This window comes from Centrocercus urophasianus, unplaced genomic scaffold, assembly GCF_019232065.1.
Source record: "Centrocercus urophasianus isolate 14NV4802_14NV808 unplaced genomic scaffold, USGS_Curo_1.0 seq_9, whole genome shotgun sequence".
NCBI classification, from domain to species: Eukaryota; Metazoa; Chordata; class Aves; order Galliformes; family Phasianidae; genus Centrocercus; species Centrocercus urophasianus.
In genome coordinates this window covers 37,902,468-37,920,800 of record NW_024885532.1, presented here as the reverse complement: position 1 = coordinate 37,920,800, position 18,333 = coordinate 37,902,468, and the positions used below count along the sequence as shown (strand labels likewise).

Here is an 18,333-nt window from a genome sequence, read left to right as displayed (position 1 = left end):
ACACCTCCGGGGACGGAGCATCCACATCCTTTCAGGGTATCCTACTCAAGCACTTCACCACTCCCTTGGTGAAGAAAAAAAAAGGAAAAAGGTTGGAAAAAGCATAAGACGATACAAAAGCTATAAATACATTAAGAAACTGATTAGGAGAATGATGTAAAACATCATTCCTTTCCTTCAGTACAAAAGTACTGAAAGGAAAATATAGAGCTGGAAGGCTACTGGCAGACTTTCTTTAAGTTTAATCTCAGATCTTATTATTTAGTATTTCAAATGCTAGCAGAAGAGCATGATTATGATACCGCTGTTATTACAAGTTTGTGATACTCTTTTAATGCAGGGAAAGATCTGAATAATAGGAAAAATGTGAATTGCAGAACATAGGTAAGAGGAACGCAAACAACATGAAAATGTATGTAATGAGAAAAGAAACAAGCCCTACCATTACAAAATGGAAATTGAAACCTGTTTGGTTTTTTTTTTTTAATCTAGAAGAAATAATTTTCATAATGAAAGCTGAGCTCCTTGGAGTTTAGGTGAACCTGAAAATTATTAAGTTGTAACATTAGCTGTACACTACAGTAGATCATTTTCTGCTTCTGTGAGCTGATCAATTGGAATTTGGCTTGAGCTGTCTTCATTGGAATGTTGGAGATGAAATTCTAATCCTGATATGTAAGAGTTTATTAAAAATTCCTTTGATGCTACTGGTATACAAGCAATGCTCTAGACTCATTCATTCCTTATGGTATTCCATGGAGAAAGGAGAGCCATGGAAATAGGAATACTGGGAACAATGTTCATGTGAGAGTGGCATTACAGAAATAGTCTTCAGAAGCTCTGCCACATAAGTATGGGTTCTTCAGCACTGATAAACATAGGAGGGCCAGGCCAGATCTCAGCACTGCAGGCCTGATCACTGCTTCACTGATAGTTCATACCCTTCCCTTCTGGTTTATCTCTCCTTTAACGTCCCATGGAAAGACTGTTCAGAGAAAATGTGGATATAGAAAAAAATTCAGAAGTTCAAGAGATCAGACCAGTCATCTGATTTTTGTTGTTTTGGTTATCAGCTTTTTAAACTCACATCTCTGGTTTTGTGTTTTCTCTTCTGCCAACACCCTTTTCCCTTTTCCCTTGTAGCACAAGATGCTGGATGCAGTGTTAACCTGCAGGCTGGCATGCCATCATAGATCTGGTGGAATAGCCCATCTAGGGACATGCATCCATCAGTCTTTGGGGTGGAACTGAGCATAACATCTCTTGGCTTTTCTCAGGAATGAAAGCTGGAGGTGCTCTGATTTGGAAGATCCTGTTGAAATAATTCCACTTTCTTTACCTACAGGATAACAAAAGAGGGACTCCTCCTTTTTTCCTCCTTTCATTTTCCTTTTCCATAAATCTCGTTTGTGTGTGTGTTTTATTTTTCTTCCACAGAGAGGAATGATCTGTCAAGGCTCTTTGCTGAAGTCCTAAAATCTTAACTATATTCAATTACTTGGAATGATATTTATAACTTAAAATGAAAGTTCAGATCCTGAATTTAGGGAAGTGTATAAAGTTTTCTTCTGGAGTCAAAATGAGAAGTAAATGCATATCATGTGACTGAATAAAGGGTCCTGACTGAGGTTTCATTCCACAGAAGAATTAAAGAAAAATACAAGAATTCCTTGAATTCTGTTTTGGTTCTGCTTTTTTATTTGTTTTTGTTAGATCACATGGAAATCTTCAAGGATGAACATTTCAGAAAAAAATGGATTGGTTTCTTCTGAGAAGTAGAGACCCAGTAACCAACTATTCATTTTCCTGTCTGCCAGTACTGAAATTCAAGGTTCCCTCTCTGAATGTCAGATCAATACAATTTCTGTAATTCCTTGCTTTGCTTTATTATGGTCAACCCAAAGTGCAGCAGATTAAATATGTTTCCTTACAGAGTGATTATAGCACATAGGACTGTGTTTTTTTAGACATTGCACACAGCCTTTTGAGAAATTTCCAAGCTTCATCTTTAATTTGATCGAGGTGTATTTTAGGAATCGTTAAAGATATTTGCCTTTTTTTTTCTGTCAGCATGATCTCAGGAAGATACCAATAGATTTAGTATAATGACAGGATATTTAGAACAGAATAAAATCATAGCATCAGTGACCATAATGGGAAAACCAATGAACCTATCAAACTTATCATTAGTTTTAGACACACAGAATAAAGCATGACATTGGACTGAACCACATAATGTGTATTATATCACCAGAAATTATATGATCCTCATCCTATCTGAATCCGTATTAAATGCTATTTCATCTCCATAAACTTTCAAACAGTCATAACATACCTTATTCCTAAATATATAATTTCTGGTTTTTTGCTGAACACTTAGATTCTTAATGTATAATATCAGTGAAACTACAGTGAATAATTTCTGGATATGTAAGAAACACATTTTCTTCACATTAAAAAAAAAAATAAATAAATATTTCTACTTCATTTGTTCAAAACAATTTTTAAAAATATCAGGAAATATTCAGCCTTCCTACTCCGAGCAATACATAACAACCCTTAGTGAATGCTATGAAGAGGAAATGGTTTCTGCATTTATAGAAAGTGTAAAGGCTGCCAACCAACATTTTGTGTACATCACAAATTACGTATCCCACTGCAATCTTTTCTGACAAAAAGGTAATTGCTTCAATAATACAAAAACTAGAAAACAGCTTTTGCTGCACAAATCTTAGTAGTGCATAAAACAGAAAGCAGGATGTAACTATGGAACAGAAAATCGTATTATGAGGAATACATTTCTTTATAGCATATTTCTTTCAGTATTAAATTCAGAAGATCATTTTATTTATTCTTAGATATTTTTAGTGCTTTTTTCCCTTTTTTTTTTTTTACCTGAAAAGTTTCATACATATATAATATTTATTAGTAAGTCTCATTCTAGATGAATGCTGTTTTGAATTGCATCAGAAATGCTTCTTTTCTTTAGAAGTAAATAAAAAAGAAGATCAAAAAGAAATGCAAACGTTAAAAATCTGACATCAAAAGGGATGAAAAATATGTACAATTCATATCAAAGAAAATGTATAGGGCAGCAGTGCCAGAACAATTCTTGCAACGTGATCGGAGAAAGGAGAGTAGCTAAACATTTTGCTGAGGCAGTTTGATCAGTGAGAAAAATATATAATTTTAACTCAGGCTGTTCCATAAGGAATTTCCTCTTCTGTAGCCTTGTTAGATGATCCTCCAAAACACATTATTTACAAAGTTCTTTGATGTGCCTCCCCATAACATAAAAGCCAGGACCTCTGCCTGCCCTTCAAGATCAGATCAACACATTAGAAATGTAATGAGGAACATTAGGCCAAAGAAGAAATTGCAGACTCTTCTAGTACAGAGGAATACAAACCTTTTTGCTGAGCAAGGGAACTTCACTAGAAAATTGGAGAGAAGCTAGTACAGAGTTCAAGCCTTATCTCCATACCTTGTCTTGGGCAACCTTTCAATAACATTTAGGTAGTAAAGAAGAAAATCCAAATGACTTCTTTAGCTCAAGTCTTGGATTAATACATGAATATTTTCGGACATTCTCCCAGTGCACTAAATGAGGATACAAAATTTTGCTATGGTTCAAAGCATATTCAGCAAAGCTGTCTATGCATTTACCCAGATAATTATCCAGCCACCAAAGGAAGCTGGACCTCCATGAAGTACTTACTTATTTCAAAGTGCAAAGTAAAACTTTACTATGGCAACCAAATTGGGCAGCCCTAAGCCATTGGTGTGAACCTTTTCCATACCCCTGCTGCATTAAAGGATGCTCACCCCAGAGAGAGGGCAGGGATGACCACCCTAGACTTACAGGTCCTCTGGTCCAGACCATCAAAAAGCCAGGACTACACAGCGTCCTACAGGTAGCACAGACTTAAGGCCAATGGTAACAACACAGATAATGAGAGGAACAATTCTAGGACCTCGAAGAGCAAATACTTGATAGGAATGACTGAGCACCATAGTTAGGTATCATTCAATCTGAGCTGGAAAAAAGGCACTCAAAAGCTAGGAAGAGAATGAATGCTCCATTTATGTCTGAAGCAAAGCTGATAAAGTAGGATGAAAAGTGGGGGGAGGAAGGAGGTCATTTACAAACATAAAAGATTTTCAAAAAAATCATAAGGGATCCTGTCACAGTTTACTGCACCCATCATCAACGATAAGATATTGATGTAGCATGACACAAATAAAGAAGTACAGCAATAATAATCTCTTTATCTTGTTCAGTTTTTCATGTTCCTCATAAGTGTCATACCTTCTTGTGAGTATTAAGGTAGAATAAAGGAAGCAAATGACAGTTTCAGATGGAGTGTTTTTGATAAATACAAGTTGTTACAGTGGAGGTTTATTGTTTCAATTTTTCTTAATACAGAACCCACTGCTGCTCCTATCGATGTCAAAGCTACGAGTTTGTCTGTATCAGAGATTCTTGTTGCGTGGAAACATATTAAAGAAAGTCTAGGAAGACCACAGGGATTTGAGGTACGAACACAGAATATCATAATGAGTAGTCTTGTTGCTTTTGCTAGCATTGCATTCTGTTAACGTGTGGAGTAGTTAAGCTTCAACAGAAAATATACTCATTTTAGCATACACATAACTAGCTGCAGAACAATGGTCACAGCTGTAGTACTGGCACATCTTTTATTTATGTGTGCTTGAAAACTGTTTGACACCAGTTCCCATAACATCTCTTTGACACTTCAAAAAGAGCTGAAAGAACCACAAGTGACCCAGCATGCCTCTTTCACAGGCTGGGGAAGATTAGGTATTGACTGTTTCCAACTCCAAGTGACCAGTTCAAACTTGTTATTATTTACTGAGAGCAGCCAATATACAGAAAATCAGTCTCTGCCATCCCTGTGCTCTCATCCAGCAGTGGCCGGGGGACATCTGCTGGGCAGATCACAGAAGGTTGGATGGCAGGAGGGGAAGCAGCAGCAGCACTGTCAACAAACAAAGGGGGGGCTTGGAAACAGCCCTCTGTGACCTGGGAGTTGAAACCAGCATTGGCATTGGACCATCTTGGTCCTCTGGATCCTGTTGTATCTTTGGATCCAGCTTACATTCCAATTTTCCAGGAACAGATTGAAACTAGGACTAAAACCTGTCGTTTGGGGCCACCGTGATCCATCCTAAACTTGTGGTTCGGCTATGCTGCTGCTTGAGAAATAACCCAGCTTGACTCAATTTACTGATTTGGCAGTGCAGGTTATCTCACCTGCACTTTAGTCATTTTAAGAGTGCTGATGCTTTCTTTCTTGTCTGCAGTAGCAAAGAAAAGACAGTAAAGAAGTAGATTTGAGGCAGATGCTAATGTAATGGATACTCAAAGACTGACAAGTTGAATCTGAATATAAGTTACAGTACAGCAATTAACATTATTAATATCACTGAATAATGTGTTTACTCTCACAGAGCATGCAGCTTGAATATTTTGTAATACAAGTTGCCAGAATTTAATATAGCTTCTTAAACTTATCTCCTGTGTAATGTTTATTTTTATTTTAAATCTTGAAAAAATATATTTTTTTCCTCCAGCAAGTCCTGAAAATTTATTTTCAAGGAAAACTCTGAGCTAAAACTTTTCATATCCTTCATGTTCTTGTTATTAACCTTTGGCAAATGCATGATAGCTCTAATATTGACTAAGAAATGCGGGTTTGTGTTCATCTCTGCCTTATGTTCAAATTAAAATGATGTTCCAAGTTCAAAGATTCTGTAAAAAAATAATTCAGAACTCTTATTTGTCCTTGCAGCCTGCATATATGGCATTTGAAATTGTGAAGAAAGATAGCCTCTGAAAGCATTACACTTTAAAGTAGCCCTCACTTTACTATATATATCTTAATTTCCTTTGTCCAAATCAGATATGAATTAAGTAAACGAACTAAAAGATTTCTGAATGAGGCATGGGCATCTGGTTTCAGTAATAAGTACTTATTTCTTGCATCTTCTTCAATGACTCTTTGAGTCCTTGTCATGTAAGCCATGATCCAAAAGCTTACATCATGCAAACACTACTGTATTGAGTCCTCAGAAAATTTCTGCAGAAGTGTTATAGTTCTATCATAAGTACACAACTCCAGCAACAATATCATACTTTAATACTGAATATCATACTTTAATACTGAAAAGAGAAACTCTTGCTGTTGTTCCATGTTCTGTTGGCCAGTGAAGAACTGGGGCAGATTTGCTCTCCAGTCCTTAAGAGGATCCTGTCATGATGCAAAGAGACTTTATAGAATCACAGAAAGGCTTAGGTTGAAAGGGATCTTAACAATCATCAAGCTCCATTCCACTGCCATGGACAGGGTTACCAATCAATAGATCAGATCAGACTTAGCCCATTCTTAGGAGGTCCCAGTTTTACTCTGAGTTGTGATGACACCATTTGATCCTGCCACACTTCCCATGAGGAAACAATGTCACTCATTCTCCTCAGTCCTTCTCAGGTAACGACAAAAGGACTCCTGACAGAGAAGTATGCTGATTCACATTCTCCTCTACAATTCAGTCTCTCCAGTTTAGTTGTAACAGTCTCTGAGCTATGTTTGAGTCTTGTAATCCAATAGCACACTAACACACTAACACAGTATGTACCCTCAGCAGCTTATCTGGTCAAAGAGCTGGGATCAGGCAACCGTCACCAATGGTCTTTGAGAGTAAAAATGTACTCCACCAGAGCCACCAGACACCCAGCCTTGGGCTGGACAGCCATGTCTAGTACAGCCCATTTACTGCACAGTTTAAATGCAGTTACTTTACTCTTTTTCCTGCATGATTTGCTGTAGATTCCTGGTGCTTAGATATTCCTTTACAATTTATTCAGGCTGTGACCACAAGAAGAACCCCAGGTCTATTACTTACCTGAGTTTCTTCCCTACATACACTTCCATGCTGAACTCTGCAAACTCTGTCATTTCTCTCTCACTGTGCTTTAGCCCTGTTGCTCTTTTATGTTAAAAGTATTTTTACTATTTGTGTATAGCTTGCTTCTTGCAGTAAAAATGATACCTGACCATTTACCTTTAGGACTACTATGTATAAGGAGAACAAAATTGTATCCAATAGAGATTATTTTCACCTTACAAATATTGTCTCTGTCCACACTGAAGTGTTGCACTTGTTACTAACCTCTGTCTTCAATTTCCAGGCCAGGCTTTTATCCTTTGAAATAACTTACTCACTGCACCTTGTCTTTCTCTCTTTAGAAAGTTGACTTTTTTTTTACTCCCTCTCAGGGATCTTGGCATCTTTAAATTACACCTACTATTTTTACCTTATCCTCATTCCATCGATCACATTGATTCTCAAAATGTTCTGTGAGGTTTGTCTTACATCATTTTAAAATAAAAACAGACATTTTCTTTTTCAGATGAAAATATTTTCTCTAGAAATTTATTCTTTCATAACTTGAATGTGTTTCGCTTTCATTACTTACCTGCTACAAATCAGTTTCCTTAGCTCTACTGATGAGTCCTAATAATAGATGACTCTGACGGACAGAACAGTGGACTCTTCATATCAGAGGTGATCTTCCTGTCCTGGAATGTATTTAGACCCACGGAGTGCAGCATGTTCCAATGCCAACAATAGCACTTAATTGCTCAACTGCCGTCACTGACTTCTTAAGAATGAATATGAAGGTTGTTTTTGATATTGCAGTCATTAACATTGAACTATATTAACACTTTTTCTCCTCACTGCTAGTGCTATACACTAGCATTACACTAGGATTCTAGCGTGAAGACTACAGAGTAAATATTTCAAGCAAAGTATCTATAGTTCACACAACACAAAAATGAAACATAAAAAATATATCCCTGCTTCTTTCTGTCTTTCTCCATGAAGGAATTAGAGCTTTCTTTTGAGGCTGTTGCTTATATTTGAGGATAGAGTTAATTTTTTTCCCCTCTTTTTAGACAGAATTTCTTTGCTCACTTTCTGACAAAGAACTATTTCAGGGAATAGTATTTGCCCTTTTCATTCCCATTCCCAGAAAGAGTGATTTTCACAGCTGCCTTTGCTCAATAAACAGAAGAGCAGATAGTACTGCCCTGAATGATTCAGCAGGACAGAACACAATCCGAGGATGATATTGCTAGAGTTTTCAGTTCTGTTTTTGGGAAAGATTTCATCAGAAAGGATCAGTGTAGTGAGTCAGTGCATTCCAGTATCAATTTAGGAACTCTAAGTCCAATTTTGCTTAAATACTGACAGTATTTCTTCAAACCATTCCTTTGGTGCAAAAGGAAGGATCCTGTATAGCAAAAAATCTCCTTCCCATCCCTTTCTTCAGTTTTGGTGAACACAAATTTAAGCTAAAAACTGGTTTTCAAGGTTTTATCACATGTAGGACAGTGAAGAATACAGCCTGTAGATCTAGTAATCCTCAAATAGCAAATAAAAAACATGCAAAAGTCCAGTGACTGATAAAGAGATGAATGATTTCTTTTTTGTTAACAATTATCTCCTAATATGGAATTATAATGGACGATGAGTACAATGTTGTCTCTAAAGCATGTGTCACCCCACCCCGTGCAAATTAATCTGACCAGACAGTCTGTTCTTATGTCTCAATTGGTATTCTGTCCATGGCCACCACAGCAGAGACAAACACCTACACACACTTTAGATTTCCTAGCCTTTTAGCAGTAGTATTATAGAAGGGGGAGGTGTTATATTCTAGCGGTTGAATGCTTGATCTCTAATCAACAAAAGTGACAGAGGATTTACTACATACAGACAAGTCTGGAGTGACCCAGTTTCACTCCAGCCCTGTTTGCACTTCGTACTAAGGAGTAATGAAAGGCACAGTAACTTGTCCAATTGCACATTGTCATCCCTGAAAGGCAGTGTTAACTGTTATGTCACATGAGTTTTATGCAAGGTTTGCAATACTCATTTGCATCTTCCAAAGCACATATTATTCCTGACTTCAGCACAGATTTGTCAGCTGTCTGCTCAACCTTACTAAATATGTGCCAGCCACACTCTGATGAAGTAGAAGTAGCTTGAAAACTTTGTCAGAATGGTAGAAAAATATAGTGTGTGGTTAATACTGTTTAGAATCCATAACCCAAAGGTTATAAAATCTATTTCAGCCTTAAGCAATATTTTCCTTGTCACTCACTGGTAGGGAAGGGAAAGGGAAAGAATTACTGTCAGGAAGAACATATTTTTTATTTTATTTATTCTTTTCCAGCTAATATTAAGTACAGATCTCAAATCTCATGTCTTTGCCATTTGAATTCCCCTAAAGGGTAGGAGTTTGACTAAGCAAATCAAAAGATTATCTCACAACCAAAATGGATAAAAAACAGAAAATCTTGAATCTCTTTTCAAAGAGGAACATCTAAAAGTTTTTGCTGTTCCTTAGATGTTTTTTGTCTGTTTATACAATAAGAATTACATCTACATGGTTTTGGAATTACTTTTTTAATTTACTCAGGTTACTTAAAGTAGATTAGAAAGGGTATATCAGTGTTTTTACCAAAGACTAGTAAAGCAAGACAGAAAAAGAAGAATTAGAGTTTCATCAGACTGAATACCAATTTACCAGATTTTGCTTTTGGAATGAATGAATTTTCCCAAACATGTAATAAGCAACTGGATAGCTTTAAATATGTCAACTTAGCCTATAAAATTACAAAAATCCCTCTAAAATCCTGACAGCTACAAGCATTTCTCACAGGATTCCAACAGCTTTTCAAGTCCCTAGGGTATGGATCACATTTTAGATCTTTCATGACGGTCTCAAGAGATCCATGCTATTTTCAGTGTCATGTGTGTCTCATTAATTCACTTTTGTGTCATGAATTGTTTGCTGCAAGACTGCTATTTTCTATTAACCAAAATCAGAAACCTAAAAATTTATTGATTTTTCATTGGAAAATATGACTAGATATTTGATGATACTTCTCAATGTTGAGCTACAATATGAGACTTCATCTCAGGTGTATGCAGGACTATGCTGAAGATAGGAGTACCTGAAAAAAGAGGAGGATGTAAGATATTCCAGGGAAGACCCAAAGCCTAGGCTTACTGAACAGTGTTTTCTTTCTCCTTTTTAGTCAGCAATGATTATGATGAAAGCCATGTAACTGAGGTTGATTGGCATTTTTGCAGGAACATTTCATCTTGTTCTGAAAACACTCACACCAGTATGTTGAGGTGATGCAAAAAGCAGCAGTAAATGTACTTTTTCTGTTCTAAGTGCTCGGTTCTACTGCTGCTTTTGCGCTGGTGCTAATATTTGGGGAACTGCACACTGTGCAAGCTCAAGGAGCCAAAAGATTTTCTGCGAATGATAATAAGAACAAGTTGTGTGAAATCTGAATCATGGCTTCTCTTTTTCGGGGCTAGCAGCAGTTCTTTCAGCTCACTTTTCTTTCCTTCTTCCAAGCACCTTCTGTACTCTGATATCCCTCCAAGTTCATTTTCAGTTACATCAGAACCGTTGGTGTTGGTAAATCAGAGAGACCGGGAAATTTTCTGTGTTTTATCCAGCCTTCAAGAAACCTCTCTATTCATCCTAGCTACTTCAGGCTCGTATTTGAATTGCCTTATTTGGAACCTTGGCCAACATATCCAGAATATCCAGACTGTAACTCTTACTGTACTGAATTTAGAGAAGAGGACCTGCAATTAGTTATTAGGAAGTGCTGTCATGAACATATAAAACAAACATGTAAAATGGTTGGGGAGAAAAGTATTATTTAAGATATCTTTAAACCTAAAACTTTGAGAAAGTTGTCTGTGAGTATTAGCAGTTCAAAAATGTTAAGGTAGCGCAATGTCTATGATGTGATGTCTTACTTTCAAGGATTATTTAATAAACTGTCAGGACAAAGCAGAAGACTATGTGTTCCTGTATCTTCTCAGTTTTTTAATCATTATTGCCCTCTCTCCCTCAAAAAGATGTGGTTTCCTGGAAACTTGATATGAAAACTTTCTCTAGATGGCAAACAAAAGAAAGAACAGAAAAATTTTAAAACCTTGCAAGCAAGAATGTATTAAACAAAGCAAATGTTTTTTTTTCTTTTCTTTTTTAAAATATGCATTAAACTTTTGTGGTTTGGAACAGGTATTTTGGAATAGGTAATTTGGAACCTCTGAAACAGTTTTCCTAGAGAGATTGTGCGACTTATTGTAGGGTAACTGCTTTAGCAGGGGAGTGGATTCAATGATCTCTTGAAGTCTCTTCCAGCCCCTGCAATTCTGTGATTCTGTAATTTGTGCTGTATGATATATTAATATTCAAAGTTATCATTAATGAAAACTTTTGACCAATTAAGGCTGCAGAAAATAACTAGTTTTTGTTAATGTACATGTAACTGTACATAAACAAATCCTCTGTTTTAAGAAACCTGTCCAACAACTTTTAAGATCTGCAGTATTTCCACACCAGTACAAATCAGTGTTAGCTTTCCCATCTGTTAAAAATCATTTGAGTTTTTTAATCACTTTTTCCTTGAGCTCATTTAGCTCAACACATAGTTGTACTCATATAGAGAAAGATAGAAGCCTATTTTGAGATCAAAGTCCAAACTCACCTGGTAAAACTTTAAGGAGAATTTCAAAAGCAGGAACCAAACATTTAAAGGCTTTGAAGTACAGGAGATATTGAATAGAAACAATGCCACTCGCGTTTCACGTTTTTGCTGGTTAATAAAGCATATATGTTAATTCCCCAAAATACAACCCTATGTCAAGGAGCAACACCTTTGTCACGTGGTGTAGCAGTAGTAAAGGAATATGCCATTATTTCTGCAGACTTAACATATAAAATAAAATTAACTTCAGAGCTTTATAAGCCATGATGGACACAAGCAATATCTGGAAAATCATGTTTTCACAACAAAACAAAGCTTCAGTGCAAAACTCTGTCTACTGTCATGTATACTGGGACATGGTATGCTCTGAATTAGCTACCACAGTGACACCTACTGAGCTACTTCAATTTTTTTTTCCTGGCTGTCTTAGAATAAGAATTTCACTGCTTCTGATGCATTTCAACCCCTGCCACTGTCCACTCACTGTCCACTGGTGTGATCTTGGGCAAACCACTTTTCCTTCTGATCATTCTTTGTTAGATCTTTGGCAGAGTTGACTAATTGGTTAATAGGGTCTTCAGGACAATGACTCTCTCATTATCCATTCATACACTGATAATACTATATGACCCTCAATATTATAGTGCTGTGCCTGTAAAGATGCATTAGAAGTAAAATGAACTCATCTAACTGCCCAGCAGATAATAACTAGATCTTCAGTTCTAAAATGTAAATGACTGGTTGTTAATTCTTCTTTCCTTCCAAGGAAGATGTGAATAGATGTTGCTACAGATACTAACAATGTTACTCAAGCTTTCAGGAAGTGAAATACCTATGTATTTCAGAATCGTACTTATTTCAACAACTGTTGAACATAGATAGATTTGCTATCTAATGTGTAATCAAAGTAAGAATTAATGCAATATGTACACAAATTTTGCAATTAAGGAAGTTGATAACTGTGTTGGATCAAACTGATACACACTCCATCAAAGGGAACACAGCCACTTTATTTCAGTGAAGATATGACCTCAAAAGACCTCAGGTCTTTCTGGGTATATATATGTATCATATATATTTTACGCCAATATATATATATTTAATGGCTGCCTTGGCATAAAAGATCAGTATTGTACTCATTGGTCTTATTTTTCCATGAATCCCGTGCGCTTTTTCATTCAGTATTTTCTGGGATATATTCTCAAAAGTGTTGTATTTCCTATGACCTTTTTCTCAGAGGAAAATGTATCCAGATATAATATGAATAACTTATTATGAAATAACAGATTTCACAGAAAAGGTCAAAACGTGGAATAAGTGCAAGTAGTTCTCATCATGAAAAATGGTAGACTGAATATAGCTATTTGAATGGTACATTAGTGACATCTTCTGTTAGGGAAAAGAGTGTCCTGTGAGAACTAGGTGGAAGTCACCTAGATACATTAGCGAGAGATATTATTGTTTCAGTTTTTCTTCCAGTTAAACCCTGCAAATATTAGTCTCTGAGGAAAGAGACTAGACAAATTCATAGCTCAGTATTAGGCCTTCTTTGAAATTATAATAAATTCAACACAAACACCAGCGATATGGACCACAGGCCACCAAATTTAGACTTGCTATGCCTGGAAAGAAAGGGCAGGCTAATCAACAATCAAAATTACATTTACAGGAAACATCTATATTCAAGAACTAAAACTGTATCCACTTCCTTCTTTTCATTCAGATAAGATTTTCCAGTTCAGTGCAAGATTTCCTCAGGTATTTTGTCATTTCCTGTTCATTACGTTGATTAAATACCTGGCAGCTCTGAACTCTACAGAGCCAGGAAGTGAATATTGCTTATGTCATTTTTGAACTGATATGGCCCGAGCGTCCTCGGCTGAAGATAGATACTTCTTGTAATTTAAAAATGATTGAGCTCCTCTTGAATTCCCTGAAATACTTTTGACTTCCTGCCAGTGCTCATCTTCTAATCTTTGATCTTGCTAGTCACATCTTTCTGTCAGTGCACTGCAATTCGACACATTTTAAGTAGTTCCATGATGTTCTGATTCTCACTTCAGACAAAAAGACGATCAGACAACAGACAGGACTGGAAAAGAAAAGTACCACAGGAAAATATGTAAATCTTGAGCATTCCAAATGTGTGTATTAATCTTTCCTTTGATCATTTGTTGGCAGATTGGTTACTGGAAAGACATGGAACAGGAAGAAGCAGCAGAAAAGGTGAAAACTGCAGGAAATGAGTCATCTCTCCTTCTGACAGGATTAGAAGGAAATACATTATATCACCTAACTGTGCGGGCATACAATGCTGCAGGGTATGGACCACCCAGCGCTGCTGTGCGTGTAGCAACCAAGAAGTCCCGTAAGTGATCTCAGTAACTTTGCCCAAAGAAAGAAGCAGTCAGAAAGCAAACTGTCCTCTTCATATATAATAAAATACATAGATATTATATAATAATCAGGAATCACTTATAGCTCTGATATGTATCTTTACTTCTATACAGAGATGTGAATTCAGATGTCTTTACATTCATAACAAAGATAATCTTCCTAATATACAATGTATTTTTGACAGAGATAAAACAGTTCCAAGTTGTAAGTTCTGAAGAATCTATGGGTTAGGTTGAGACAATCCACCACAATCTATTAAATGATAATTCTGGAAAAAAATATAATGGAGTATGGAGGAAAAAAATAGCAAAACTCCAGCTAGAAGCCTGTTAGCACTTATAGTTGTAAATATAGTAAAAGACTGACATAATTTTGATTTCATTTTAAAGCAACTTTCTAAAAATATATTTATATATATGTTTTTATTTCTTCTTCCCAGCTCCCAGCCAAGCACCAAGTAATGTTATGTGGATACAGGATGGTTCTCACGTGTCCCTTGGATGGGAGCCAGTCAGACCTCTAGCTAATGAATCTGAGGTAATGGGATACAAGGTCAGTGCCTCCCCTCCTTCACGAACTTTTCTCTCTTCTAAACAATAACTCCTATTCCCTATATTCTTTTTTTCTCTTGGCAGTTTTCTGTATACTATACAGATTATCTGAAATCAGTTTTCACTATAAAAAGAATACATAAAATTGAAAAGTGCTAAATGTCCCAATATTTTCTGTGTTATGACTTTCAAACTGAGATTATAAACTAAGTAAGCTCTGAGTGTATCAATTCATCATATCTGGCTGAGAAGTGTCTACCAGTAAGATTACTTTCCTATGAACACTTCAATTTAACTGTGTGTACAGTAGGAGCTAATGAGGTGCAGAAGAGTCAGACATCTTGCAATGAAATTAATATTTTTATGAAGGAATTTTTTTTTATGTTTAATGTTTGTTTTTAATTATTATGCTGCTGATGTTCAACAGTCATCTGGCATTTAAAATCATGGAGTTCTAAACAGCAAAATACCAATTAATACTTATTTGACAAATTATAAAAAGTGATGGAATTCATTAAAATTTTAAATTTAAAAGAAAAGGAATCTATGTTCTTAGTGAGGTTTCTGTGGGTAACCTGAAGCGTATGTATAACCATTTCACTAGACTACAATCTGGTATCTCATTAGAAACAAGAAGAAATGTCACCATGAAAATGTAAATTGATTCAGTAAGCCAGAAAGTTATTTAACCTTTATCAGTACTGCTGAGATCCTGAAAAACTTTGAGTGGATGCTTTTTTACATTTCCCTAGACCTTTTTTTTTTCTGGAAACAAAAACCCTTATGCTGAAATACCAAAAAGGCAGCTAAGTACATTTCTCCCACTTCACATAAGCATGTATTGAGTTTCAAAGGAGACACAGGGGTAAATCTGAGCTATTTGGAGTTGACTTAGCCAGCTAAGGTAGACAGTAAGGACTTTATTTAGGGAATTTCTTACATTTGAAACTAAATTCTTTCATCAAAATTGTGAATATCTATATGAATGTGGGAATGAGAATTTAATCAAATGAAACCCAAAAGGCATCTTAAAGAAAGTTTGTCAACTGGAAAAATATTGTGTAACACCTAACAGTTGAAGGCAGCAAGTCCTATATCCTTGCTTTGGATCCTATTCAAAATCTTTTCTCATTCATTAATCACTAATATACTTGCCTGTTACTGTTTGGAAGCCGTATTGTGTGGGAGGAGAGGGAGCAAAGACGGTAGATGTAAAAGCAGATGACTGCTTTCCTTAACAAAATCATGAAGGATCTAACATTTCAGTGACTGTATCGTATGCACAGAATGTCTGATATATAACTTGAATGATCTCCATGACCATTATCTGCTTTATTGGCCGTAGGTGTTACTTAGGCAAGAAGGCCAAAGCAACAGTCAAGTTATAGAAACACAGAAAACTTCCGCAGTGGTAATTCTTCCTGATGTTGGTGTCTACATTATTGAGATCTGTGCAGTCAGTGAAGGAGGCGATGGGACTGCTAGTCCCCAGATTAGAGTTCCATCTTATGCAGGTAAGGCTACATTTATATTTGGAAGAGTGGCAGATATCACAATTATAGCAAAGTTCATTAAAAAGCAAACAAACCTGCATTACTCTCTACATGATAAAAATTGTTTTCACACTTCCCTAGCAGTTAGACAAAATCACTGATAGAAATATTAATTTTCTGTGCTACAACGTGGTCATCTAACACCATTTGAGATTCTCATGAGTGTCTCAGGCATTCGTGTGGGGCTGATGAACAGATATAGAATATGCAAGAAATCTGTGCCTTTTTAAGGTTACATCTAGAAAACTAATTGAGTTATGGATGTCTACATGGGTGATAGGTGTCTCAAATTCCAGTACAGTTACCGGAGACATAATCCATACAGACAAGTAGTTAAGCCTGGAGAGCAATTCATCAGAGAGCCAGAATTTAAATATTTTTACATAATTTGGCATATAAAGGCAACAAGATGTTTTAAGGTATCTCAAACTTTTACTCAGAGCTTGTAGATATGATACAGGACTTAGAGGATACACAGAATGCACCATTATGCACCTGAAGGAGGGATAACATCTAACACAGCTAAAATACCTTCAAGTTTTTTCACTTAGGTACCGGAATCCCCTGTGCGTGTCCATGCTAGAAAATAAGTTGTGCTTCTCTGTGAGTTCAACTGATTCTCTTGATTAGATATGACTTATTCAGTCATAATAGTAACAGTATTAGCGTAATTATCATTATGTAACTGATGATGACTAACTTCTTTTTCTTCAGTTGAAGCAATATGTTAAAGAATTTGAAGTATCACTGTATTAAAAACTTAAGAAAAAATGTGCAGACTAGTGGGAAGAAAATAAATAAACAACATTGTATTTTTCCTAAGAGAATATGGCATCTTAATTCTAACTTTCTATTAACGCTTACTTCAGTTCTCTTAAGCATTGTTTTTTAGTCCTTAGTGCTATGAAGAGTATAAGCTTAAAACTTCAATCTGTACTTAAAATTTCAGCTGTAATTAAGAGACTCTGCTATGATCTAAAAACATCACTGGCCTACAGGTCAAAAGACCAAAACAAACATCAGTATCAATCATAAGCTTTCATTCTTTCTTCCAAGAAGAATGTTTGCAGGGTACCTTCTGCAGCCTAATTCTTTATGAAGATTAAGGCATGAAACTTACTTGTTCTCTTTGAATTTTCTATTAATTTACAGAGTGAATGTGAGAATTCAGCATGTGAGTTTCTATAGATATCATCATTATACCTCATTTCCTTATGTCTGTCTAGGGAACCTAATTTGGATTTACTCTGCCCAAAAGTTAGATTTTTGTTCAGTATTAAACCATAAAAATTTTGAGTAAAATTTAGTGTCTAAATGTACTGAGATTTGTTTACGATGATGCTTCTTTAATTACTTTCCTTTCCATTTCAGGAGGTAAAGTAACAAGTGCTCAGTCCACCTTACATATGTTCTCTACTTCCTCATCCTCTGTAACATTGCTTTTGGTACTCATGGTTCCTTCAAGTTCATGGTGAAGACTGCGGACTTTGTTGTTGTTGTTATTTATTTGCTTTAGCTTGATAACAACAAGGGATGGAGTTTTATGTGTGTGGAGCAACAGGAAACCCAAGCTAATGCTCAAAGACCCATAGAAATACCTGTGGTGCACTTAGAGGAGTGTTGGAGACACAGTCAAAAATTCATCAGGTTTTTTTCTCTTAAGTTTTTGTAAAAGTCCTCTGGGAAAGGGGACATTTCTTGGCCCAAAAATATGCAGATTGTATGTAATAAACTTTTGTAAGCAAACGTAATTTCTGTCAAATGTACTTTACTTTTATAATATGTTCAATTTTGGTGACCCCAGTTATGTATCATTAGGTGTTTAAACAGTGATGTCTAGTACAGTACATCTGTTTGGCTCAGAAAAAAAAAAAAAAAAAAAAAAAAAAAAAAAACCACCCCATTCTTTAACTAGAGAACAAAGTTTGATACAAGTTCATCTAACACTTCTTGCATTCCACATGGTTGGCTGTTCTTACTGACAAGAGAGAGAGAAAAATATAATTGACATATGTATGCTTTGCAAAAATACCAAGAGTTTGTTCTTAAAATGCATAAATACACATTAAAATAGAAATATATATATATATAGTCAATACAATACTAGACAGAACATTCGAAAAGTGGCAAAGTGGAGTTGAAAATAAGCCATTTGTTTTATTTTGAGGTAAACTGAATATAATTGAATATAAACTTTAAAGGAAACAAGTGCCATTGTTT

The 18,333-nt window shown here is 35.8% G+C and overlaps 1 protein-coding gene across 1 annotated transcript in view; it reads left to right on the top strand.

Annotated features, from left to right (window-relative positions):
- Positions 1-17,824, top strand: part of CNTN5 (contactin 5) — a 227,958-nt gene extending 210,134 nt beyond the window's left edge. The window contains exons 19-23 of the mRNA XM_042838727.1: positions 4,427-4,536; positions 13,794-13,980; positions 14,449-14,561; positions 15,906-16,074; positions 17,485-17,824. Of these exons, the coding sequence (XP_042694661.1) occupies positions 4,427-4,536; positions 13,794-13,980; positions 14,449-14,561; positions 15,906-16,074; positions 17,485-17,588 (683 nt within the window). The 3' untranslated portion in view covers positions 17,589-17,824. The remainder of the gene's footprint in view (positions 1-4,426; positions 4,537-13,793; positions 13,981-14,448; positions 14,562-15,905; positions 16,075-17,484) is intronic.
- The last annotated feature ends 509 nt before the right edge of the window (positions 17,825-18,333 follow it).